This window comes from Protopterus annectens, chromosome 4.part0 (assembly GCF_019279795.1).
Source record: "Protopterus annectens isolate FY-2018-M chromosome 4.part0, PAN1.0, whole genome shotgun sequence".
NCBI classification, from domain to species: domain Eukaryota; kingdom Metazoa; phylum Chordata; order Ceratodontiformes; family Protopteridae; genus Protopterus; species Protopterus annectens.
Window position 1 is genome coordinate 582,876,494 of NC_056733.1, and position 27,430 is coordinate 582,903,923.

The window sequence follows — 27,430 nt, forward strand, 5'->3', positions numbered from 1 at the left end:
GAATGAGTCTAATCCACCCATTCACTCCACTCAAAAGTAAGATTTGTGTGTTAGGAAGTAGGCCAGTCTGCCAGTTCTGCAGACTTCCCCCCACACACAATTCAACTTGACTCTCTCCTGTCAGCAGTTGTGAACTCCATTCTTGCTGGCCATACAAGCTTTCATGTGTGCTAAAACCTCCCATACACACCAGTCCTCTGCCTATGCAGCATGGGATTGTTAGGCTGGTTCATGCAGGTGGTGCACCTATATTCCTATAGATGTATCACGTACATTGTTAAGCTGGTTCCTGCAGGTGGTACATCTATGCTCATGTCAGTTCCAGCAGTATAATGAGCCAACCAGCCTCAACATGGACAAACCAGTTTCAGTTGCTCACCCATTCTGCCTCACCCAGCTCCTCCAGTGACCTACACTCTAATTAAACATGGGTCATCTTGGTCATAGTCAGGGCTTTATCCCAGCAAGCCGTGGAGCCAGTGTGACCATAACATCCTTCTTGAGCACCTGAGAATCTCCTGTGATATTTTATCCAAAGCTTTTACTAGTTCACTTTCTACATTTCTGGGCATTCTTAGAGGGTAGTCTCAGGTATTAATTTATCTGTTGCTTTCACTTATGAATGGCAGGGATTCCTACAGACTCCAGTCTAACACTGATTCAGTTCACCATCTACATTCTGCCTCTTGTCAGTGTCATTAGGATGCTTGGATTATGCAGATAATATTCAGGTTTAACTCTCCCTCAAATGCATGTGCCTATTTTGAGTTTCTGGAGCACTGTTTGAAAACTGCCCTTACTTGGATGATACAAAATGGATTAATTCCAGAACTGTTACCTCGGTATTTCATACCACACACAAATTTTCTACAGCTTGCATTCTCTACCATACCACTGAATACAGAAAAAAATTTATGGAGTTTGTGAAAAATGTTGCATAATGTTGACATAATCCTCACTGGGCAAATGATGTTTCTGGACCAGGTATAAGTTGTTGGCAGATTTTACTATTACCTTCAGAGAAAAACAGCATGTAAGGTACCTTGTTCCAGCAGACAATTTTTACACAATAGTCCATGCCTCAGTTACTGCACCCTGGATTGCTGGAATACCATTTAGCTAGGGATACTTGCAGCAATAATTATAGGTTGTTTTTGGTGCAAAACTTCAGATTGCAACTACTTACGTGATTTCTTGGATATTCCTATGTCACCCTAGTCTTGCAGTCTTTACACTGACTCCATGTAACGGCACAGATTACATGTGAGGGTTTAATTTTTGTTTTAAATCCCTTCTTGGTGATTGCCCTTCCTATATCAAAGTGCTTCTTGTGCTCTGCATCCTTTTCAGAGTATGTGCTTGGCAGCCGTAGCACTGCCAGTCACCCCCAAGATGACCAAGAAAAACCTCTGGGTTACATTCTTTGTCCATATCAGGGTCCAGAGCTTTGAGATACATTATAATGTCAGGTTTGGGCATCACTATAGAGACCTTTAAGAGGTGTCTTGAGACACACCTTTTCTGCTGGACCCAGTATGACCCTTTTTCACCTTGACCTTACACTCTTATAATATACAGATGTTGTTCATTAATTTATTTTCCGATACCTTCTTTATTTTCTTCAGGGTTATGAAGAAGACCAAGCCCATCACAGAAAGTGACTATGGATCAGGAAAAAAAAATCTGGATCAGATGCCATTCCACTGCAGGTCAAACACACACACACACACACACACACACACACACACACACACACACACACACACACACACACACACACACACACACACCCGTGTACAAACACAAATCACAGTCACAAAAATTCATTTTTTTGGAAACCCTATTTTGACTTACCGACACTGACATTACCATGTTTGCATATAGCAAATTAAACTAATGATGTGACTGACAGTTATTAAACCTTATTTTAATAACTGTGCTGAGGAAGAAGGGATTGCTGGGCCTTGTAATGAGGAGAAAAAAATGATTTTTGTAATTTGAGTGCCTTTTTATAGCTGTTTCTCATAGTTCTGTATTCTTTGTAAAGGATAAGGGAATGCATTTATATTGCTTTTCTATTTTGTCATGAGATGGCAGATTGTTTAGTTAGTAATCCATAGTTATGCTAAGTCAACCATAATCCATAACTTTTAAGGGGGACTAAACTCTTCAGGATGATGTCTTTAGTTCTGAAAGTGTAGCATAGTCAATTAGTAATACTGTATAGTCAACTGAGGGAAGGCAGTCTAGGCCATGCTAGTCAATAGAGTGAAAAATGTGGTTGATCTGATGATTGTTCTACAAATAACATTCCAATTCCTACATTCATCAATGTTATGAGTTATAATAGAAGCAACAATCAATGACAGCACCCTGGTGAGTTTAGTTCCCTTAAGGGTTATGGGTCATCATGCATGACTTGGCATACCAAGAAACATTGGTAGAAATAGTGCAAGCTATGTACAAGGACCCAGCTACTTAAGTATGAACAGTGTTCGGTCTCACAGAGGGGTTTCCCAGTGGGAGTGGGTTTGGATCAGGGTTCAGCTCTGATCCCACTGCTGTTCATACTGGTGATGGACTACATTAGCAAACAGGTCAGAGGGGACAGATCAACAAACTGACGTATGTTGATCTTGTGACATTACAGGCAGACTCTGAACAAGAATGTCAGCAAAGGATTGGGGGAATGGAATGTAAAATTGAAGGCACAAGAGAGGGAACTGAGTACTGATAAGACATTTGTAATGGTAGCAAATAAGAAAAACAGAATAAGCTGATAATTAATATAGCAGAGAAAACAGTGGAACAGGTTAGCAGCTTTAAGTATCTGGGAGGGGTGGTTGAGGAGAAAGGAAGTCTGAGTGGGAGGTCAAAGATAGAATCACTGGGGCTGCAGCAAACTGGCACAGAGTGTCAAGTTTTGTATATAACAGAAGACTGCCAAATAAGCTGAATAGTACATTCTACAAAACAACTGGGCAGTAAAGGCAGAACAGCTGATGAGGCTAGATGTGATGGAGATGAAGTTCCTGAGATTGGTGTTAGGATGCTTGGGTCTATATTAAATTGTCGAAGTTTTACAACTTCGAATCACTAGACATTGAACATTAGTGATCGAAGTTGCAACACATTGAACAATTAAAAAAAAAAAAAGGAAAGTGAAGTAAAAGGGTTTAAGCAGGGGGGCAAGCCCCACATGGGGGGCTGCACCCCTGCTACTTAAATATACCAACTCCGAGATCGCGCTACAGCATAGGAAAGGGAAATCTTCCCTTTCCGCACCATAATCCATTAAAGTGCGATCTCGGAGTTGGTATATTTAAGTAGCGGGGGAGTGTGGGGGTGTAGTGGGGCTTGCCCCCTTGCTTAAAGCAGTTACTTTTGTTTTTTTTCTTTTTTCTTTTTTTTAATCAGGTATTCAAAGTTTCAGTACTTTGATCATATGGGGTCGACCATATGGTGTTCGAAGTTCTGAAACTTCGATTATCTGATATAGACCCAGATGCTCACTATGGGACAGACGAAGAAATGAGGACATAAGAGCAGAAATCAAAGTAGCTCCAATTGCAGAAAAGGTCAAAGAGAACAGATTGTGGTGGTTTGGGCACATGTGCAGAAAAGCAGAAGACAATCTGGTGAAGAAGATTTGGGACAGATGGGAAGAAGGCAAGAGGAAACAAGGGCATTCAGTAAAAAGTGGATGGATTGTGTGGAAAAGACCTGTGACAGTCAGGCATGATCATCAAAGAAGGTAAGAGAATGGCACTGAATAGAGAGATGGCAGCAGTTGACATGACACCTTGACCCCCATGTAAAAAAATTTGAAAAGGAGGTTGAGGATGATGATAAGGAAATAATTCTATGTTGCGCAACTTATCAACAAAGGTATGATATCTAGGGGAAAGGAAGTCATTATTCCACTGTATATGGTAATCATCAGACCTATTGGTGAGTACAGTGTCCCCTTTGGTATGTACCTAACCAGGCATGTCCAACAATTCGAACATCCACAGAGGTTTCTCAATTCAGTGCATAAATAACATGTCCTATGCAGACCATCTCAAGGCCCATCCCTGTATTCTGTCTCATACAGGCTGTTGAGGGGAGATCTATATTAGTACTATGCTAACTGCCCTTGTGGGCCATTTTAAGCTTAGCAAATTACCTCATGTGAGAATCAAACCCTGCACCTTGTGTATGTAAGGAAACACCTTAGCCATTATTCCAACCTCTCACCCTATGCCTGGCATACAAGACATTGTCAGACCCCACTCTGATTGACCTGCTGCATATCCACAAAACAAACAACACTAGAATTACACATTCTAAAGACATAAACCTTACCTGTGATATAAATAGGACCTTCTGGAGATACAGGTATGTATCCCACAGACTACCCTATCTCTGGAACAGGCTCCCCATCCATGTTAAGCAGAGCTTCTCTCTGACCCAATTCAAGTGTAACTTGGACAATAGGATGGGGAACAGGAAATTCCTCCCTCGTTTGGCACCTATGTCTCTAATGGACACAGGCAGCCTGTAAATGGTTCATCTCCCCGGCCCATACTTGTAAATGTTTCATCTCCCAAGCCCCTGCTTACACTTATCAAGGGTACCAAAACTTATCAGTGATTTGGGATGAATGGCTAGGCTTAAAAAGGCCCTTGTGGTCATTGGCCTGGTAAACATCTATGAACCTATGATGATGATATGTAATCAAAGCTATTTCTCTGTTCATCCCTGTACAAAATTATAGACCCCACAAAAATCAGGGAGAAAAATGTAAATTCTACACAGAAGGCATTCCAGCTGTGGATGAAGGTCTGTGAGGCTAAAAGACTAACCAGTGCACATCCACTTTTACATTTCTGTCTTTTTATTAGCCTCCTCAGTTGACTTTTTTATTGTTATGTGATTAGCTCTGTAGGTATGAAAATGAAGATTGATTCTCTGGTTGATTGAAGGAAAGAAAACACAAAGCCCCATGAAATAAAGTTCAGTTCTGCAAGGCAAATGCCCTTTAATATTTAGGGCACTACTGAGCAGAGCATTAGGGTTTTGTTTCACGGTGTTCCAGTTGTGACACAGCAGTCACAAGTTGTTTCACAGTGCATGTAAAATATCACATTGACTTTGTGGATCACTGTAAGACTGACTAAGGGACAGACTTAGGTACTGAAAAGGTAGCGGCCCCCTCCCATAATCACATTCCTCTTCTGTGGGGCTGTATACACCATCTTTAATGTCAAGGTGCACAAGTCATGTAGCTGCATGCCTGAACGCTACCAGTATCTTATGTAAAACTTGCTGCTGTTGTTTTTACTGCCATCCTGGGATCAGTGTAAAACTGGCTGCAGTGAATCAGCTTATTGGCCTTTAGTAAAATGCAATATTGTCAGTGGATGTAGAATAGTTTTTGAACCATTCATGAAATGAATGAAAAAATGTGAAAGCAAGTGGTTAGACTCTGACATAATTGAAAGCACACAATATTTTAATTTGCAGTTCTGCCTCCTTGTACATCCATCCATGTTGGGTCTGTATCTCCCACTGCATAAATATTACAGCTACAGTATTGGGATAAAAGGATATAAAGGGCATGCTTGAGGTGCTTCAGAAAAAAAAAACAAGTACTTTCTTTTTCCTAAATAGGCATATGTGGGTTTCTGTGAGATTAGAAGCACCTTACCAACATTTCAGGCATTGAAATTTTGAATGTCCATAACTCAAAATGAGAAATTTAAAAGTAATGTTTTTACGGGGGGGGGGGGGGTCTGCATCTCCCTACACCTGCTTTCTGCGTGCTTCACCTTAATGACCCAAACTCCAAATATACTAACTCCTGAGCCTGAGGTAAGGGGCAAATCAAGGACTACTGTATCATTCTAAAACTATTATAGGTGTAGAGTTGCAGTGTTTATTCATCATTTTTATAACATTGACTCCAACTAATTAGTTGTCTAAATATATACTATCTTATATAATCTCTTCTGTACTTATTTGTACAGGGTATACCTCACTCAGATAACACCAGAGATATTTATACAGCTGTATTGGTTATTACATCTGTTTTAAATGCTAGAGACATTAAACAGACCTTTAAGAGACTCAAACTAGGGAAAACAAGATGCTCTTCGTATTGATGACTGCTGCAGTAGCCTAAGCTATATGGGGTTATAGCCTGCTAAGGATATAGTTGCCATCTATCTTCCAAATCTTCAGAGCATCTTCTACATGTCCAAACCATTAATCATTTCAAGTTTAGCCAACTAAAAGGCATTTTTGGGTGCCAAGCCCTTCAGAATTTTTCTGCCGCTGAAGAGAACGCTCCTCTGCAGGTTATTAAGGATCTATAGTTGGCTTGTGCTATTCCATTGCTGGGCAGATAAGTTCACTTGGGAAAAAAAACTTCTACATAATATTTTCTTTGTTTAAACTTATTTATTTAGGTGAGAAGTATGCATTTTTGTTGACTGTCATGAGACTTTACTGTACTTTTAACTGTGGCCACACTTTTGTTTCTGACAATATAAAAGTTAGTTTAAACATTCTAAATAATTTTTTTTTGTGGAGAAACTGTGTTTAATTTACTTTTTGGGGATTATAAATGCATCAGAATTTTTTTACTATGTATTAACTAGGAGAGGTTACTTTTAAATACTCATAATTTTTTACCAGATTGTGCTACTTAGTTTCCCCAGGAAAATAGCACCATTGTCTGCTTGACCATGGAACAGATTACCAGTCCCACAGTTGGTCCTTCTTCCAGCCATAAGAAGAATAAATAACAGCTTTTACCACCATAGCAGGACAACAGTTTGCCTTAATTGTAGTGGATGATTATGCTGTGGCCAAATCTGGTTCTTCACACCACTCATCTTTTACCCAGGATCCCTCTGGTGTAGCACCTATAGCCTCTATTGACTGGGGGGTTAGCCATGTCCCATGTAGCTGTTGGAATCCCCTTAGATGGGCAAGGCACAGCTACTCTTGTCAGTCTTGGGAGAAGGGGCAAGGAAAGTGCCCCTGCTTAGCCATAATGTTGTGCTCATCCCTGGGTAAGCTGTTGCTGCCATTAATGAATCTATTTGCCCAAACTTTCCTGTCAAAAATGATACAGAAAATTAAACAATTACCTTCTCCTGCTCCAGTTCTACTGGACATTATTAGTTTATTAGGTCTTGCTCAGGGTCTTGTATGAGATATTGGCCCTCCAAACACAAAATCCACCAAGGCAACTCAGAACATAGTAATTTGCCAGCAACCAAAATATTAGCATTAAAACCTTTTATTTGCTTTCCTCTATATTGACAAAAGCAAATAAAAACTTGTTATGCTACTATTCCGGTTGCTGGTGAATTACTCTATTCTGAGCTGCCTTAGTGGATTTTGTGTTTGGAATGTTTTTAGTATTTTTTTCCACTTACTGGGGGCTGTTTTGGTTGGAGATATTGGCACTTCTTACGTGGTAGTTTCTGGGAAAAGAAAAAGGGATTCCTCTTTCCCTGAAGAAATTCAAGAAAATGAATATTTAGAGGAATGTGAGGGGACAGATGAAGGTTTTTCTCCTCAGATTTCTGATTCAGACTCGGAGGAGAGCATGGTATCTGAATCTCTTTGTGAGGGATTTTATTGTTTAGAGACTGTCTCCAGGATGTGCCAGTTTTTTCAGTGGGAGAACAGTGAGGTTTCTCTGTCCCTCAGAATATACTATGAGATGTTACAACTAAAATATCCTGAACCACCTCCCACCCTCAGTGCTGTGAGCACTGGAGGATATGTTTATCACAGCCTGTGGTTTTCTTGACAGCCAGGCCCTGCTCCTAACGTCCTGCTGCTTAGTTTCTTTAATTCCACAGGTCATTACTTATTGTCTAAAGTGGTATATAACTATATACTGCATCTAGGACTGCTGCCACTGGTACTGTATTAATGAGGTCTGCCTGGTTGCACTCTCAGAATCTCTTAGAAGATTTAAAAATTGAGATTTTACATTCTCAAATTCTCCTTTAGATAGAGATTTAGTTTTTGGACCCACTGCTGCAGAGGTTATCAAAAATGTAGCAAGAGAGGTAAAACTGATATAGAGAATCTCTCAGAATTAAGAACCAAACACCACTCTCCCAATGTCTTATACACAAACTACGAATCAAACCGACAAAACCACCGCACGGTCGCAAGAAATGGCACTTTAATGTAATCCAAAAACTTAAAACAGACTAAGGGCTTTTGCCTACATTTACTTAAGGTGTCATCAGAGTCTAAAAACATGCAAATACAAACAGCATGTATAGGACGTGTTAACACACGTAATTTCATTAGCTATTTATTCACAACATTAACACAAATAAATCGGATGTTAATGTGAAATCATAAAAGGATTACTAGCTAAACCATAATTCTCTACAACCTCATAATAATCTTAACTACAGAAAATAATCTTTCTTAAAAGACAAATTATAAAATATAACATATAAATCACATATGTGTAACCTGTCAACTAGAAAAATGCAACATTGGTAGCCATGGAATTATATAAAGAATTCTTACAAAACAAAGTTGATAAAATAATATAATTATATTAATATATAATATATAATAATAGTGAGTACTATTTTAAAATACTTAAATTTAAATGTGTTTTGCCCTTCACTTTAAAATACTTAAAATTGAGATGTTGTCATTGATTCCCGACTTTTCCTTGGCATTGAGCCTCAATTGCCGTTCTGTTTCTTTAACTTGTAAATCCAAATCGTGGTCACTCCTTCTCACATCTATAACAACTCTGTCAATAATGAAAAATATAAACTTTTTAAAGTTTATATATTCTGTACTATGCATGTATAGAGCACTACTCAATTTGCCCTTTCTTATGTCTCTGTTGTGTTCCATAATCCTGTCATGTAGCCGTCTGGCAGTTTTCCCTATGTAGAACGCCGGACACGAGACACAGGTAGCAATGTAAACAACAAATTTTGTGTTGCAATTGCAAGGACCAGGACATTGCAGATTTCTACTGTATGTCTCAATTTCTACGTAGGGACTGTCATTAATGAATCTACAACTACTACATGCACCACATTTATACATTCTGGAGACGTAACCATTGTTAACTCCATCCTTATCCTTTTCTGAAATCTTTTTGATATTTCTTCCTCTACTATATACTATTTTGGGTGTAGTCCCTAATTTTCTTTTTAACTCTTCATCAAACACTCCTTCCCAAATCTTACATATTTTCATCACCAGCTGTGGGGTATCTTGATTAAATTGCATAATCATAGCATCCTTATTAAAGCTTTCATGTTGATTGTTCATTCCTCCACTTGTACCTCCTTTCAAAATGGGATTAAATCTAATAGTGCGATATTTAATCATTTCTTTTCTTACTGACAGCAGTAGACTGGTTGGGTTACCCCTCTCTTTGAACATTCCAATAAGAGTATACATCTCTTCCATAAATTTCACATCATTGCTTACTAATCTCGAAAGTCTGACCATCTGCTCCTTTACTACACTTCTACCTTGATGGTAGGGGTGACAGCTGTCAAAATGGAGAAGCATATTTGAATATGTCTTTTTTCTAAAAATGCTTGAAGACAGTTCCACTGTAATAACATCTTTACTTAATAAAATATCTAAATAGTCCATTTCATTGCCATGAATTCTATATGTAAACTTTAAGAACTGAGTGGTGCCATTCAAAAATTCTATGAATTCACCTACTTCTTCATGATTACCTGTCCATAGACAATAGTGGCTCTCCCTTCTTTTGGAATTGGTCAGGGGTTATTACCATAAAATTCCTCCACAGGCTGGATTTACTCACTTAAGAGCAGGTGTTTATATATCCTGACCCCAAACAACTTTAGCTGACTGCCTGGATGATTGGTTCTTAAAACTTCCTTTTAGGCTCCTGTTTACTGAGGAAGTGCAACAGGTACTAATGGAAACAAGAAAGCCTGCTTCTAGAAAATCATATATTAGAAAAATGGAAAACCATCAGTCCAAACACATTTACACTTTCACCTGTTACTTCTTTTACTTATTCTACCATCATTACATTTAGCCTACATACTTACCTCCTATGAACACTCATTACATCCAAACCTTCATAACCCCAATAAGCTAATTACCTCTTCTTACCTGCCAGCACTCACAAAACATGTAAACATAACATCTACACCCAGCTATCTATTGTCTAGATTTCATAGAACAGTCCACATTAGGTACTACAATCAGAATCCCAGAAAATCTCCACATCTATACAGAAGAGTCCCAACTCTAGGCTCTCTTATACAACTCCTCTCATTAAAAGATGGAGACATACACCCAAATCCTGGCCCAATGACACTTCCTACCACACAACTCCACAATCCCAATCAATTCAACACACATTCCCTTACTCAGCCAACAAACTCTCTCTTCATAGCCCACCTCAACATACGTAGCATCAATAATAAAGTCTCACAACTCCATGCTCTCTTAGAAGTCTACTCCTTCGACATTCTCTGCTTAACAGAAACCTGGTTAAAGCCTGTAACTAAAGACAATGAAATCACCCCACGCGGATATAATATATATAGAGATCTGACCATATAGCAAAGAAGGGTGGGGGAATTGCTATCCTATTTAAATCAGGTCTACAGATCACCACATATGACCTTAAACCACCTGTAGATTCTTCTACTGAAATTCTTATTTCCAAACTTCAACTCAACACTTTCAAATCCATCTATATTATCTGTATCTATCTACCTCCTGGCAATAACAATACCACCAAAGAAGATATCCTCTGCTGGCTATCACTAAACCTGCCCCAAGAAACCATTATCCTAGGTGATTTTAGCACAGATTGGAACAGCTGTTGCAGCAGCCAACCTACCACCCTCATTAACCTATTTGGTTTCTCTCATATCATTACCTCCCCTACCAGGATAAACAAGCCCAATAAGAAAGAAAGTACCTTGGATTGGATTCTTATAAATAACCATCCCCACATATATGAATCTGGAACCCTCCCTGATGATATTAGTGACCACTCACTTACCTACATTATCAGGCATAAAACCAATGCCTCCATTCCAGCCGCTGTCAAGTCCATTAAATCCAAGAAAAACTTTAACCCTGATCTCTTCCAAAGTGAACTAAGAGCATGCAATTGGTCTCCCTTAAGACACCTCCCATTGGAGGAAGCTGTCAAATACTTTAATTCCAAATTCCTTACCATCCTAGATAACCATGAACCAAACCGCTCTATTAGAATCAAAACTAAATCTGCCCCATGGCTGTCAAAAGAAACCAAACAAAAAAATCCACCTCAGAAATAAATACTGGGCCAAATGGCGTATGACTAAAAACTCTGCTGACCATCCAAACTTTAGACAACTGAGAAATGAAACTAAGAAAGCTATACTGTCTGATAAAAGAAACTACTACTTACAGTTCCAGCAAACTAAACATAATAACCCACAAAAATTCTGGGCAAGTATTAACCAACTACTACACCCAGATCAATCCATTACACCTAACCCACAAGGCACAGACCAGGAGAACCCAAAGCACACTGCCAATGCCTTTAATACTTTTTTCACTGAGGCCATTCAAACACTTGCCAGTCACCTATCACCTAATAATTTCACTTTACCTATCTCTAACACAACTCCACCCACTCCTTTTCTCTTCCAACCCATCCCTACAACATATATTCTTTCCCTTATCCAAAAACTTAAACCTTGCTCTCCTTCAGCAGATCAATTACCAGCTGAATATCTACAGAAATCAGCCAAATCCATCGCCTATCCTATTTCCATTCTGATTAACAGAACCATTAGTGAAGGACACATCCCTAGCATCTGGAAAGTCTCCCATATTATCCCCCTTCATAAAGGTGGAAAATCTACTGATTTCTCCAACTACCGTCCCATAGCCCTACTTTCACCTTTGGCAAAGCTAATGGAAAAATGCATCCATAAGCAACTGCTAGACCACCTAATCAAAAATAACTTACTTTCCAGCTGTCAACGTGGTTTCAGACCATCCCACAGCACTACTACTGCCCTCCTTTCCTTTACTGACTGTATTAACAAAAAACGAAATGCCAATATGCTCTCCTCAGCACTGTTTATCGATCTGTCCAAGGCATTTGATATGGTTAATCACCAAATACTTATAAATATCCTCAAATCCCTCTCACTAGATACACTCACTATTAAATGGTTCCAATCCTATTTAGATAACAGACAACAGGCAGTACTTTGGCACAACACTCTATCTACCCACCTGCCCATTAACATTGGCGTCCCTCAAGGGTCCATATTAAGACCTCTTCTTTTCTCCATATTTATCAATGACCTTCATCTAGCAATCCCCCAAGCTACATGTGTTCAGTACGCTGATGATTCTACACTTATATGTACAGCCACATCCACTTCTAAACTTCACTCCCTTACCCAAGAAGTATTTAATACAGTAGAACAATGGTTTACACAACATTGCCTTCTGTTGAACCCCCAAAAAACGAAACTCCTCCTTTTCAATCCTACTTGTAAGACCGTCCCAAAAGATTTCTCAGTTATATCCACAAATGGTACTCCCATATCACCTGACCCAACTACTAAACTACTTGGTATTACCATAGACAACAATCTTAACTTTGACACCCATATCAACAATACTATAAAAACCGTCAATAAAAAGCTAGGCTCTCTCTACAGAATCAAACCATTCCTTTCACCAACAGTCAGGAAAACTATTGCTTCTACCCATCTAATCTCTACACTCCTCTATGCCTCACCCATATTTACTAATTTATCTAAAAATAACCTCGCCAAACTGGAAATCTCCTACAATAACATTGCCAGGTTTGCTACTGGCAACCCATTCAGAACCCACCACTGCTATAATCTTAAGCAGCTTGGATGGCTAGAAATTCAGAATCTGCTTAAATTCCACCAACTAACCATTGCCCATAAGACTCTTTACCAACCTTCCAGTACTCCTATATTAACTAACCTCATCTATCCCTATAAGAATCTGAAATCCTTGTGCTCATCACACAAACTTCTTGTAAACACCTCTAAATCTAATAACAAGGCGGGGGACTCTCTTTTCAGCAACACTGTTGGAAAATCCTGGAACCTTCTCCCCAGTGAACTTTCCTCAGTTTCCTCCACGTCTCTTTTCAAAAACAAACTGAAACTTTTCCTAAGAACACACTGGCTATGCCCCTGTACTAAACCTGACTGATCAGTTTTCTACATTTTATACTCATAACAGGTACTGCCTACCCACTACTTCCCTATAACTAGCTCTACCTTCCTTCTTGCCACTTTACCTTTTCCTATTCTTTACCCTTCTTTTCATCCCCTAAGCTTACTCATAGTGTGAAGACTCTTTTATTTATATAAAAGACACACTTATACCGCTTTTATTTTGACTTTCTGTATTCTACCTGTAATCTGAACTGTACCTGCCTACTGCACTGCAAAGTATTTCTGTCCTCTCTGTAATTTTTCACTGTACCTGCCTTTGGCACTGTGATGTATTTCTGTCCTCTTTGATTTTTCCAGCCTAACTTCTAATGTTCTTTGTAAATATAAAGATTTTATTTTCCTCTTATCCCAGACCTATTTCTCCCAGACTATAGTATAATATTAGACCTATTTTTAGTATTGTACCCGAATTTTAAAATGGGAGGTACTTAGACCTTTATGATAATTTCTGTATTAACCTGTAACAACATTGTTTGTAAAAATGTTTTTTTTTTGCACGGAGCTTATCTCCCCAGGCCTCTGCTGAAAATGGACATGTATCCAGTTGGACTAGCCCGGTCAACAAATGTAAAATAAATAAATAAATAAATGGCGCCAACAACATAACAGCATCAAATCAGGCCTAGTGTTTCTCGGATTTTACAATATTTGGGTGAGTTACTTTACTCCTCTATGAAGGTTCATTTGTGGGTCATTTCAGCACATCTGCCTATTGACCCCCATCTTAAAAAGGTATTCTCATGTCAAAATGTTTTTGAGAGGGTATTGCATAACACAACTCCAAGAAAACCAGTGGCTTCTACGTGCAATTCTAATTTTGTGTTAGAGAACTAACACTTGCTCCTTTTGAACCAGCTCATCTGTCTGATTTGAGATTCTTAACATGGAAAACAATTTTACTGATTGCTCTGACCTCTGCAATAAGAGTGTCTGAGTTGCATGCTCTTATGGTAGGTCAACCTTATCTCATTTTCCACAGAAGCAGGGTTCCTTTCAAATCTCATCTTTGTTTTATTCTTAAAGTGGTATCCAAGTTTACTTTTTACCAAATTATCCATTTTTCTGTGCTCTTCCCTGAAATCAGAAATGAGGGGGAAAGGATGCTTCACACCTTGGATATTCACAGACAAGATGTATAGAACACTTGCAGGCCATTGCTGGAATGTGCTGTGTTTTTGTGGAATAAAGTGAACTGAAGTGTGCTAAGCTGTCCGTGGTTTTTTTCACAATTTTCTAAGCTTGCCCTGTTTGGGGCTTTATTGTTTTGTCTGAAAAGCTGCTTTATTTTGTGGATTACAAGAAATATGGTATAGTTATATAAATAAACGTATTATAACAATAAATGTTCTAATGATCACTGCTGCAGTAGCCACTCCCTCTCTCCACCCCCTAGTTTTTTAGTGTGCTTTTATGTCAGGGTGTAGACATTTAATTTTTGTGTTTCCTGTCAATGTCTGTTTAGGCCTCCCTCTCTCATTTGGCATGAAAGCTCTGAAGGGCTTGGCACCCAAACCTGTCTTTTAGTTAACTCGAGCTGACTAATGGTTTGGGCACATGGAAGCTTTGGAAACTGAGCAGCTGTTATAGCCATAGCAGGATATAACCCCATATTGCTTAGGCTACTGCAGCAGTGATCTTGCAAGCATCTACTGTTATAGTAAGTATACTTACAACACTACTTTCTAAAAATTAAAACTGAAACAGTGAAGTATCCATATTTGTTGGGGACCACATCACTTCTAGGCAGATGCCTAGACAGCCAGAAATGGAAATGATTCAAATCCAAATAACATTACATTGGACTAATTATCAGATCATAGCATGTTACAAGGCACCGTATATGTTCCCAGAAAACCATATTACATTCCTAAATGCATTCCAAATCAACAGTAATTCTATTCTCCTAGAAAACTTTAACTACCCAATGATAAACTGAGAGACCTATACCCCGGTTGTAGGTTATACCCTAAAATTCCTTGATTTTAAATCAAAACTCACAGGGCCAAATTGTTAAGACATAAAATTCTTCTCCTGGTCCTTACCAACATGATATCAATATCAACTATTCTCCTGGTACTCCCTTCTCCAGTTAAATCTGGTCACATTATGATAATATTTTCCTTTAAAACCTCCAAACAACTATATACCAGCATCAGAACATTCAGAGACTTCAAACACACAAACTTTTACAATTTTATAAAATTCCAGTTTAACTGAATTACTGAAGATACTGCCACAGCAAATACTTATACAAACAGAATGTATGTATATCTAAATTAATGCATTAATCAGCCAGTCCCCACCAGAAGTAGGTTTAAAAGTATAGCAGCCTAGTAGTCCACATGTATAAAAATACTATGAAAAAAAAAACTTCTTAAAGACAAACAAACAAACAAATCCTTAAATCAAGGTTAACATTAAAAAGCTATCAAAAGAACTAAAAGAAAACACCATCAGGAATATGAAGGCATTCCATGAACGTAGACTAGCATCAGGAGCTAAACACAATTACAAAATGTCTTTCAGTTACATTAGGAAACTAAGAAATAAGACCCAGCATTAGTCAAAACTTATCCAAAATGGCAGTACCTACATGGATCCAGTAGAGACAGCCCACATGCTAACAAACAAATTCAGTGCACATCTCACCCCTGAAACAGCTATATAAAGTTCACATATCCTCTAGAATCTCAACCCCCCCATCATAACCAAAGAACACTTGCTAAAGTTACTCTGCAAAAGAAAAATACATCATCCATGGGGCTTGACAGTAAAGCTGGTTGCCTGATAAGCAGTACAAAACATACATTAGTGGACCCGCTTAGACACTGGATTTGAACCTGAATGATAGGGGTAGAGGTGGGAAGGCATAAAGGAGACCAGGAGGCCAGTGCTGGAGCAAAGCACAAAGTGGATCCATTAGCATGACTTGTCTCATTTGCAAAGCCATGGAATGTATCATAAAAATTAATAATAATATCAAAAATCTTATAAGGCTTGATTCCTAGCAGTTTGGTTTTAAGGACAGATCTTGTCTAATGAATCTGGTCAATGTTTGTGAGAGAGTAGCACAAAATGTGGACAGTGGACATGCTGGCTTCTCAGTATACATCAAACTGAGTATGGCTTTTGCACCATACCATATGCTAACATAGAAAACAACTTGAAGGAGATGAAAATTAATCTCTAATAGTTTGGTGGATAGCAATTTATTCAGGCATACAATTCATGTAGTGAGGGTGGATGATGCATTCCAGTAAACATGAAAGTGAACAGTGGTGCTCCTCAGAGACTAGGACTATTCAGCATCTACTTCACAGATCTCCAAATTACAAATTGGGATCTCTGGCTAACCAATGCAGTAGCAGACTACAAACTTGGTGTCATCCCCAAGTCCCTCATGTGCTACTCAGAAGATTCAGTAGGAATTCACATATGTTAACAACTGGTGCTCAAAAAAATTGGTTAAAACAAAATGCTAAAAACTGCAATATCGTCTCATTTGGTAAACAATCCCTTCAACCATCTTATAGTGTAGAGAACGTCACACTTCAAATTGAAAGTCTCGTGTGAGACCCTGGAATATGCTGTCATGACCCAGCACTGGACAAGCAGTTAAGGAGCCTCAATCCTCACCACTGGCACCAGTGGGGGATATACACTGGGAGGATGACAAGTACACATACAGTATTTCCAGATGCAGCTTTCTACATCAAGTGCAATTTCCCAGGACTGGTTTCTCCCACTTTCTCCAGATCTCCAGTAAGACTCCCCACTTGCACAGCTATAGAGCTGAGATCTCAGTGGAGTGGCCAAGCCAAGACCTCCAGCACCCTCTCTGTCCAACCAGTGCTTCGTGTCCCTGCCCAAGTAGCTGACACATAGACTCTTTGAAGTTTGATTTACACACACACACACACACACACACACACACACACACACACACACACACACACACACACACCTGGGAAAGGCTGGCACAGGTTGACTAGCTATGCCCCCTTTTGCCCAGACTATAAGGTAGTTATCACTGCCACCAACTGACTCCTTATCAGCTACTTTAAGGCCCTTAACAATGGGTCTCCAATCTTACTGTGTGATGTTACTATTAATACAAATGGTAGTTTGACCAAGGGCAAGGCTATTAGGAATGGCCTACATGGTGTCACCAAATAAATATGCAAGTACTCTCAGAACTTAAATATCTCTAGACAGATCAGCCACAATGAAAGGTTTAAATATATTTAATAATAAATAATAAAAGAACAAGACAATACTAAATATATATTCACAGTGACATTAGAGTTCAAAACCACAGGAAATATTTAAAATAACATGGCAGGACATTCTCCAATAAATAAAGAAAAATATCTAAACTGAGCTTTGCTATATTCCTGATTATATCTAAGAGAGTTATATGTAACCTAAGAACTTTTTTACTACAGAGCAAGGCAGATGTGTGGTGAATGGTTCCTGTTGTTGTCAGGTCCAAGACAGAATTCAGAATGCTGTGTCTCTCTAAGAGACCTCTCAAATTAGTATCTCAAATACTACTGCTAGGCTAGCTTGCAGAATGACATAATTTCTTGTCATCTCAATTCTAGTCCCCAGGCCCAAAACAACCATTGATGATAGATGGTAGACTTTAGCATATACCTGTAAAAATACATAGACAAGGACTTTTCCTCAGATCTTTGGCAGATGCTGGAAGTCATAAAACAATAAAACACTTCCAAGACAGAGAGTTCTCTAGTATAGACATTCTCTCTCTAGCTGCCATAAACTAATTTAATTTCAGCTATTTTTTTCTGAAGTTTGCTGGACGGCAGTTAACCTTCTGCGTTCATGTTTCCACTGTTAAAATATATACATTTAAACAGTTACAGTAGTGCATGTACATTTTTGTTCTCTTCCAGCAGGGCACCCTGTGGATCCCTTGCAAATACCCTTTTCAACACACATGTATGTACAAAGATGTTTGATATACACATAACATACAGTTCTAATACAGTTGTAACACAAGCATCTTATATAGATCATGTTGATATTCACAAATGACATATAATTATTTACAAAATTCCAGATAGCTTGGCTGGCAGTATCTATTTTCATCACACATGGGTAGATGATTCATTTGCCTTGGATCTTCACGTTGTAACAGTGGTTAGGAAATCTTTTTACCTGGCACTGCTGATTGCAATAAATAGTTCATCTAGATCCAAGGAAGTTCTTACACCTTTATATTCAGCATTGATCAGATGTATTATCAATATTGTACCTCATTTGAGATGCATCTTAGTCACAGCAAGCAACTAGAAAGACCACAGAGGTTCCTAACCAAAAAGATCACAGACTTAAAGGACAGGAGCTACCAGAAGAGATGGAAGCACTGTCTCTATATTCAGTGTCCTATAGATGCCTTGGGGGTGATCTTTGTCTTGACTTTAGGCCCACTAGGGATCCAGTAGTCCAAGACCTCATATATCTCCAGAAATGAAACAGTACCACTAACACTAAAACCAGGGATATAAAACTGCTTCAGCAAATAAACAAAATTTGGTAGAGAAACCAATTTGTCACGCAATGCTTACTCCTTCTCTTGAACAAATTTCTTCTCCAAATTAAATAATGTGAAACACTACCTTTCTTCAAAAAGGAGTCAGACAGTTGGATTGGTTTATACAAATTTGTACACATTTACCCTGATATGACTGGCCTATTGCTGCTTAAAAAAGGTAAGGTCTAAGGATACACTACCAAAGTGTAAATGGCCACATGGTCCATTTACCTTGTATTTTCTACGATTCTATGATTTAGCACATAAATTATCAGTTTCTAGAAGGCTAAAGTGCATAAAGCTTAGTGGCAGTTTTTTCAAGCTTAAAAATAAAAGAACTAGCACCTTCTGGAGTAAACCACACACCAATGAGTTATTCATGATCTCACTCTTCAAATGAAATAATTTGAAAAGATTTACTATGACTAACATAGGCCATTTCATTAGCATTATTTGGTGAGCTCACAGGGTCACGGCCATCTCTGGGGAGATGTCCAACTTACCAGGCTCCTTGTCATCATTGGGCTTTATACATCGGATATATGAAGGCACCTTGGACGTCAGGATGTCTAATAACCCAGCAAGACTGTTCTTGAATTGTGTTGCAACCTTTAAAGAAATATAAATCATCAAGTAATGCATTTTATTTATTATATTATTATATCATAAAAAAATGCCTGAATCTCTCTCTCTGCCATTTCCTTATTGTGCATGGTACTGAGCAAGTAATCTTGTGTACTCAAATTACTCAGAAGAGATAATAATATTACATATCTAATTTCTATCTAGCTATCTGTCTATATCTATATATACATATATACAGTTACAGTTACAGTCACAGTTAGAAAGAGCGAACGCTCATTTGAGCAGATGGTTTTTCATGCTAAAAAAAAACGGTGAATGCTCATGTGAGCAAACATTTTTCCTAATGGAGTTTCTGCTGACAGTCTTTTGAATGGGATTGAAGTGCAGCAGGGTAAGGAAATTTGCCTTTATCCCACTGTTGTGTGATTTCAGAGTTAGTATATATAATTAGCAATAAGTGTGGGGAGCACAGTTCATTTTTTTGTGCATTCGCTCTAATCACTGTTTAGAGAGTCACTCATATGAATGTTCGCTGAGATATTTATATACATATGTGTGTGTCTATATATATATATATATATATATATATATATATATATATACATAGAATATATATATGTATATATATATATATATATATATATATATACATATATACATATATATATATATATATATATATGTATACACACAATATATATATATGTATACACACAATATATATATATGTATACACACAATATATATATGTATATATATATATATATATATATATATATATATATATATATATATATATATATATATATATATATATATATATATATATATATATACTTACACATACATTAAAAGGCCAAGGATTATCAAAAACATGCACTTTTTAGTCATAATAAAACAAAAGGCTGTATGTAGTGCATATTCTTTCTCACATAACCAAATGCATGAATATAACTTTTTGAACAAAAGGAAAAAACACATGGAGTACTTTTTTATTGAAAAGTTTGATTGGGGCAACAGTTACTTCCAAAACTGCTCAATAATTCCGAAGAAGATGAAATGAAAGTTCACAGTATAAAGATGCAAGCTGCGTAGGTCTTAGAAGTATCTATACTGATTCTTCTTTTCAGCTGCATAACATCCAGTATCAGTGTTCCATGCAGCCATTCTTCCACTGAGTGACCAGCTTCTCTGGTTTGGTAGGGCTATACCCCTCTTTTTTATATGCTATTTCATTACATAACTGGTTCTGCTAAATGACACATGCTGGAATACTCTGTGCCTAATACAAAAAGATGTGTACAACTAAAACAGTTTTGTGATTTCTTTATACACACCTTTTACATGACCTTTAAAGCAACATTTCTATTTTCACTATTAACGTACTAATATATATATATATATATATATATATATATATATATATATATATATATATATATATATATATTTAGAGAGAGAGAGAGAGATACACACAGTATATATGTATGTGTATATGTTTGTAAGTGTGTGTGTGTGTGTGTGTGTGTGTGTGTGTGTGTGTGTGTGTGTGTGTGTGTAGATATATATATAAACAGCAGCAATAAAACTTGATTATATCCTGGCCATTAAGTCTTCTATAAGGTACTGAGCTATTTCACGAGTAGAATAGTCTGCAGAACTGTAACTAGGGCAGAATGAAGGGAGTGTCATCCACACTTGCTGATGGGGCACAACTGGGGTAGTGGCATTCATTTAAAAGGACACAGGTGATATTGCAACTTAATCAATGAATGCAATTGGTAGCTTAGTGCATCAGTAACTGTGGCACGGAGCTCAGAGTTTAGAGTTCTGTGCATTTCTTTTCATTATTCTGCTACATTTTGCACTTGAAATCAGGGGAATCCAAGACCTTAAGCTGCACAAATATTTGAAATACTGATTCACTCATGAGAAAGAAAAAGCATGTAATTTAACAACTTCTGTTTTTATAACATGATTCCTGATGCCTACGCTCCATCTACATCTTCTCCTTTTGTCCTATTCATTTCTCCACATGCATAGATTATATCTGCCCTGGACAGCAGCAAAAGATTGAACACTGATGTCAGTGGTATGCAAGCCGTCAGCACAAATAAAGCAGCAGTAATAATAGAAATAAACATGTATAACAGAATAGGGTCTAAATGTATTGCATATTTCAGAATTGGTACACATAGGGTTGTGAAGATGTAATCCTTGCAATAACCAGAATGACCACCTAGTGTCACTGTTGCTCACTATAAGGCTCAGGAAAGGCCCTTATTGTGGAAAATAAAATTTTGAGGCAGTAAACTAAATGCATTTATGCCAGACATTATTAATCAGTTGTATTTTTCTTTTCTTTTCCCCCCATAGATTATTCAGCACCATAAAATGGTCTCTGTAAAGTTAAACATATTTATTTAAACAGTAAACTGAAATTAAACCAACAACCACTCCTGAAACTTCTGTTGAACAGTTTTAAATTCTATTACAAATGTTTGAAAACACTTCAGCTTTGTATGGGGCTTGAACTTAGAAGTACCAGCATGCCATATTGATAACTTTTGTAATTTTGAAATTATGCTTGATACAGTTCATTCTCCATTTTCAAAGTAAGTGCCTGGAAGAAACATCACTGAGTGAGTGAGTCAGTGAATGTGTATGTGTGTATGTGACTCTTCTCAACTATACAGATTTTTGCATAATGTCCAGATTTCTGCCTCATATTTATGGTCTGTTTTCATAAAATTGTGTTTTTTGGCAAATTAGTGGTAATTCATTAAAGACTGAAGTTGCAAATTAAGGTCAGACTTTTGAGTTTCAGACTTCATACCCTTCAGAAAATTCAAGCTAATGCAAAGCCTGTTATTCTATCAACTTTCTAAGTTTGTAAGAGCAATATTTAAAAATTATCCCTATTTTTGGGCCTTTGTCCCACTTTTATTTATGGCATTGTTCAGATTTCTTGCTCTAAGAGATTGACAGGGTACAAGGAAATGTTACGTTTTTGAGGAAAATAGACTACATACAGTCCCCTAAAAGTAGTATGGAAAGTAAACAGGAGAGCCAGTTCACATTGCACATACATCTTTAGGACATAGTAAATATCATTTTGTGATAAATTCATAACTTTTAACAAAAAAATAAGTTTTAAAGTTTCTGCCAAAACATTTAGCTTTATAGAGAACTGCATAGCGTCATCCAAAGGAGAGCAACCTAGCATTTTTGTAGCTTACAGAACACTTTCCATAAGAAATAGTCATTTATAATATAACTTACAATTTGTACAAAGGGGTATTATTGCTTTAAAGAACTCTAAATGAAACTGAAGCATAGCTGATGTCATCAGTGTTATTTTGCATGAAAGTACTCCTTTGTAGGCAACTGAGATAGTGTTTTTTTTAACACTTTCATTAAATTATCAATCAAGACATAGGCAAACATACATTAATATAAAAAACAAACAAACCATATTAACATGTTTCCAGTTACATACATTATGCAGCACATATCCTTTTTTTTATAACTATCATCAGTCCAACATTACATAACTTGTTCAATTCCTGTCTCCCTTTAAACCTCTACGAAATATATAAAAAAGAGAAAGTGGTGGAACCAACAAACCCAAAAGAGTATATAATAATAAAAATAATGGTGTGCAGGCTGGAGGATAAAACACACTTTAATACAAAACAAATAACATAAGGTAAGCGCTTTCGAGGTAACCCTCTTCTTCAGACCTTAGATAAAAAATGCTTTCAAAATCACAAAATTTAAATAAAACTAACATCCAATAAAAACACAATCTGAGAATCAGTGTGTTAAGCCTCTTTTTCTTAAGAGATGTTTTAAAGAGACAGCGCTGCTCAGGCCAGGTGGCATATAGGCCTTAAAATCCACAATCCATCTCAACTGAAAGTATTCGGTCTCATTACATATATCACCTTCTCTCAATGTTTCATTCATTTTTTGTAAAACCAAAAATTTAAAACTATGCTTAGTACCAAGATCTGAAACATGCTTAGCCAATGCACTAGTGAGCTTATGATTCCGTATATCATTCAGATGCTCCATAATTCTTTCCTTTAGCATACAATTTGTTTTACCAATATAGAACGCACTGCAAAAATTACACTTAGCCAAATAAACGATATTCGTAGTAGAACAATCTGCATGAAAAGAAAATTCTATGGGTTTAAGATGTATTGGGTGCATAACCATACAGGTAGACCATATGTTGCAACAAATCTTGCAGGCTCTACATGGATAAGTTCCTTTATGCTTAGAGATGAATTTCTCATTCATACCGTTTTGCTTGTAACACAATCTCTGTTTCAAATTCATATTATTTTTAAAACTGAAACTAGGAGTAGAACCTAAGACTCTACTAATATGACTGATCAGATAGACTACTCATTATACACATATTTCACTGTAGAACATCCCACAATACCCATTATCTATGGGCTACCTAAAGTGCACAAGGACCCTTCAAATCCCCTCTTCAACCGATTGTTTCGGGTAGAGGCTGGCTCACTGAGCCTATGTCCATATATGTGGAAAAACAACTCAGGCAAGTGTTGAACAAGGTACCCAGAGTGTTGAAGGATAGCAAGCAGTTCCTGGAACATCTGTATGCCTGGGCTGATCCCAGGCATAGTATAGACACTAGTGAGGTATTCTTTGTGACATTGGATGTGAACTCTTTGTTCACGGTGATTCCTAATGATGAAGGTGTTGAGAATATTAGGCAATTCTTGATCAAAGAGAGTAGTTTCTCTAGCACCAAAGTGAATATGATATGTGCCCTCTTGGACTTAATTTTGGAGACAACATATTTCTGTTTGAGAAAGAGTTCTTTCTCCAGAAAGTAGGAGTTGCTATGGGCACAGCATGCGTGAATATGTATGCTAATATTGTGTTGACTCAATGGGAGAAAGAGATGGTTTTCTGCTCTGATATGTTTAAGCTATACATTACGTTTTACAAACGTTTTGTAGATGACATCTTTTTTAAGTGGCATGGCAATGAGTTGCAGTTAGAGTGGTTTGTTAGCTATTTAGGAAATACCACCTCCTACCTCTCCTTCTCCCTTATGTATTCACAGCTTTAGATTGAATTTTTGGATGTTAGTGTTAATAAGAACATAAGAAAAGAAAAAAGCAGTGGGAGAATACGATGCACAGAGTCCACTTAAAGTTCCAAGGCAATAAACGCTTTATTCAATACTGCGTTTTCGTCCAAAAGACTTCATCAGATAAAGTGCCATTCTTAAAATCAAAACATTTTATACAAAGTTATATTGTTAATAAGAACATGCTTGGTAACATCTCTACTAGGATACATAGAAAGCGCTGTAGGAAGAACAATATTCTTCATTGCTCAAGTATGCATCCTAGGCATATCACAAGGAATGTTGTCAAAAAATCAGGTTTTGCATTGCAAGAGGTTGCACACTGATGAGCATGACCTTGCAGAGGCAATGAATGGTCTTTTTACAGACCTTAAATATAGGGGTTATAAAGCATTTGAGATTAAAAAAGCCATCAAGGAGGTCAATTCTCTTGATGGCTACAAGATCAAACCTGATTTATCTAATGAATCCATGGTTAGTGTGCAGGATACAAGACGAACAAGTGCTCAGGTAGTTAATAGACTGTTTTTAACATTTTCTAGTGACATCAATAGGACTTGTGACATTATTAAAAATAACTGGCCTATTCTACTTACAGACCCCAATATTAGTAGAGTCTTAGGTTCTACTCCTAGTTTCAGTTTTAAAAATAATATGAATTTGAAACAGAGATTGTGTTACAAGCAAAATGGTATGAATGAGAGATTCATCTCTAAGTGTAAAGGAACTTATCCATGTAGAGCCTGCAAGATTTGTTGTAACATATGGTCTACCTGTATGGTTATGCACCCAATACATCTTAAACCCATAGAATTTTCTTTTCATGCAGATTGTTCTATTAAGAATATTGTTTATTTGGCTAAGTGCAATTTTTGCAGTGCGTTCTATATTGGTAAAACAAATCGTATGCTAAAGGAAAGAATTATGGAGCATCTGAATGATATACGGAATCATAAGCTCACTAGTGCATTGGCTAAGCATGTTTCAGATCTTGGTACTAAGCATAGTTTTAAATTTTTAGTTTTACAAAAAATTAATGAAACATTGAGAGAAGGTGATATATGTAATGAGACCAAATAGATTGAGTTGAGATGGATTGTGGATTTTAAGTCCTATATGCCACCTGGCCTGAACAGCGCTGTCTCTTTAAAACCTCTCTTAAGAAAAAGAGGCATAACACACTGATTCTCAGATTGTGTTTTTATTGGATGTTAGTTTTATTTAAATTTTGTGATGTTGAAAGCATTTTTTTATCTAGGGTCTGAAGAAGAGGGTTACCTTGAAAGCGCTTACCTTATGCTATTTGTTTTGTATTAAATTGTGTTTTATCCTCCAGCCTGCACACCATTATTTTTATTATTATATTCCCTTTAAACCTCACTCCTCATCCAGAACATTATTCTGCATGTATTGGTCCCACAATTTCCATTTATTTCTATGTAATTTGTTCTTTCCCTTTTCTAACTGCTTTTTTTGGAAGCCACCAGAATTAAACTTCACAAGGCCTTACTATGTCTAGGCAATTCAGATTCTGTGTCCCAGCTTAAATGAATCATTTCCTTAGCTATACCATTTGCTCACCCTATATTTCTGACAGACTAATCTGTAGGGAATTTTTAAAGTCTGCTGACTTATTTACAGTCCTAAAATATATGTTCCCAGTTACTGATTTTTTTCTTTATTACACCTCCAACATTTGCCATGTACATGAGGAAAATGTATTTGAAGTCTGCTTGGGGTGTAAAAATACCTATGCAAACACTTCCAAGCAAAAATCCTAAACCTTCTAGACTTTGTTGGATACATAGAAGCCATACATATGTTCACCTATTGTTCTGTTGCAAACTGCTTATCCAATCTTTCTTCCCAATCTTTTTGAACCTTCTCTGATTGATTCTTATAGTTATCATGCAATGTCATATATGCCCTACTAATTATCCCTTTTTAACAGCAGCTTCTCTTCTAGACTTAATTAAAAATCTACCAGAGCAGGTCATTAACTTGGGATTCCCCTATCTCTTTCTCTTTGCCTATACCCTGATCACAGCCATATCCAACACTAGGCAACTTAGACAGTTGTTTAGAGCCCAGTGGCTTGGATGCCCACCGCTGGCTTTTGGGGACCAACTGGCCAGGGTGCTACCACAAAATTCACATTTCTTTTTTAACAAGTCACTTTGTGCTTGTGATACATTTCATCTTTAAGAACGCACTTGGTGTGTGCCCTTAGTAGTGTCAGAAGCATGCACAGTGCATTGGAGCAGAGTGCGTGAGTTTTACAGGTGGTCGATTCGAGTGTTAAGGAAGATAAGCAAACGTTGAGAACAAACACACAGACAGGTTAGGGGCATGTGTGTGTGGTGTGTGTGTGTGTGTGTGTGTGTGTGTGTGTGTGTGTGTGTGTGTGTGTGTGTGTGTGTGTTTGTGTGTGTGTGTGTGTCTGATGCTCCAGTTAATGATGGCAGTTTGGTTAACTTATTCAGGCTTAAACCATGTACCTTGATTACAGGAGACTAGAGCCAGAATCCTGTATAATGACTACTAAACTGTCATCAAGGGGTATTGAATTCCAAAACATTTTCAAGGATTGTTGAGTTCATTTACATGTTCCAAGGATATTGAATTTCTACATTTTCAAAGAATGCTCAGTTTCTGTAAATTTGCAAAGAATGTTGAGTTCCAATGCATTTTTAAGGACTGTTGAGTTCCTGTACATGTTGAAAGAATATTGAGTTTCTGCATTTTTAAAGAATATTGAGTTTATGCAGTTTCAAAGAATGTTGGGTGTCTGTACATTTGCAGAGAATGTTGAGTTCTAGTGAGTTCCAGTGATTTCCAAGGACTATTGAGTTTCTGCATTTTCAAAGAATGTTG

General features: G+C 37.3%; 1 protein-coding gene across 1 annotated transcript in view; it reads right to left on the bottom strand.

Annotated features, from left to right (window-relative positions):
- The window catches only part of MYO1H (myosin IH), an 835,299-nt gene that overhangs the window by 511,317 nt on the left and 296,552 nt on the right, over positions 1 to 27,430 (bottom strand). Inside the window, exon 17 of the mRNA XM_044068514.1 lies at positions 19,338 to 19,443. Coding sequence (XP_043924449.1) covers positions 19,338 to 19,443 — 106 coding nt within the window. The remainder of the gene's footprint in view (positions 1 to 19,337; positions 19,444 to 27,430) is intronic.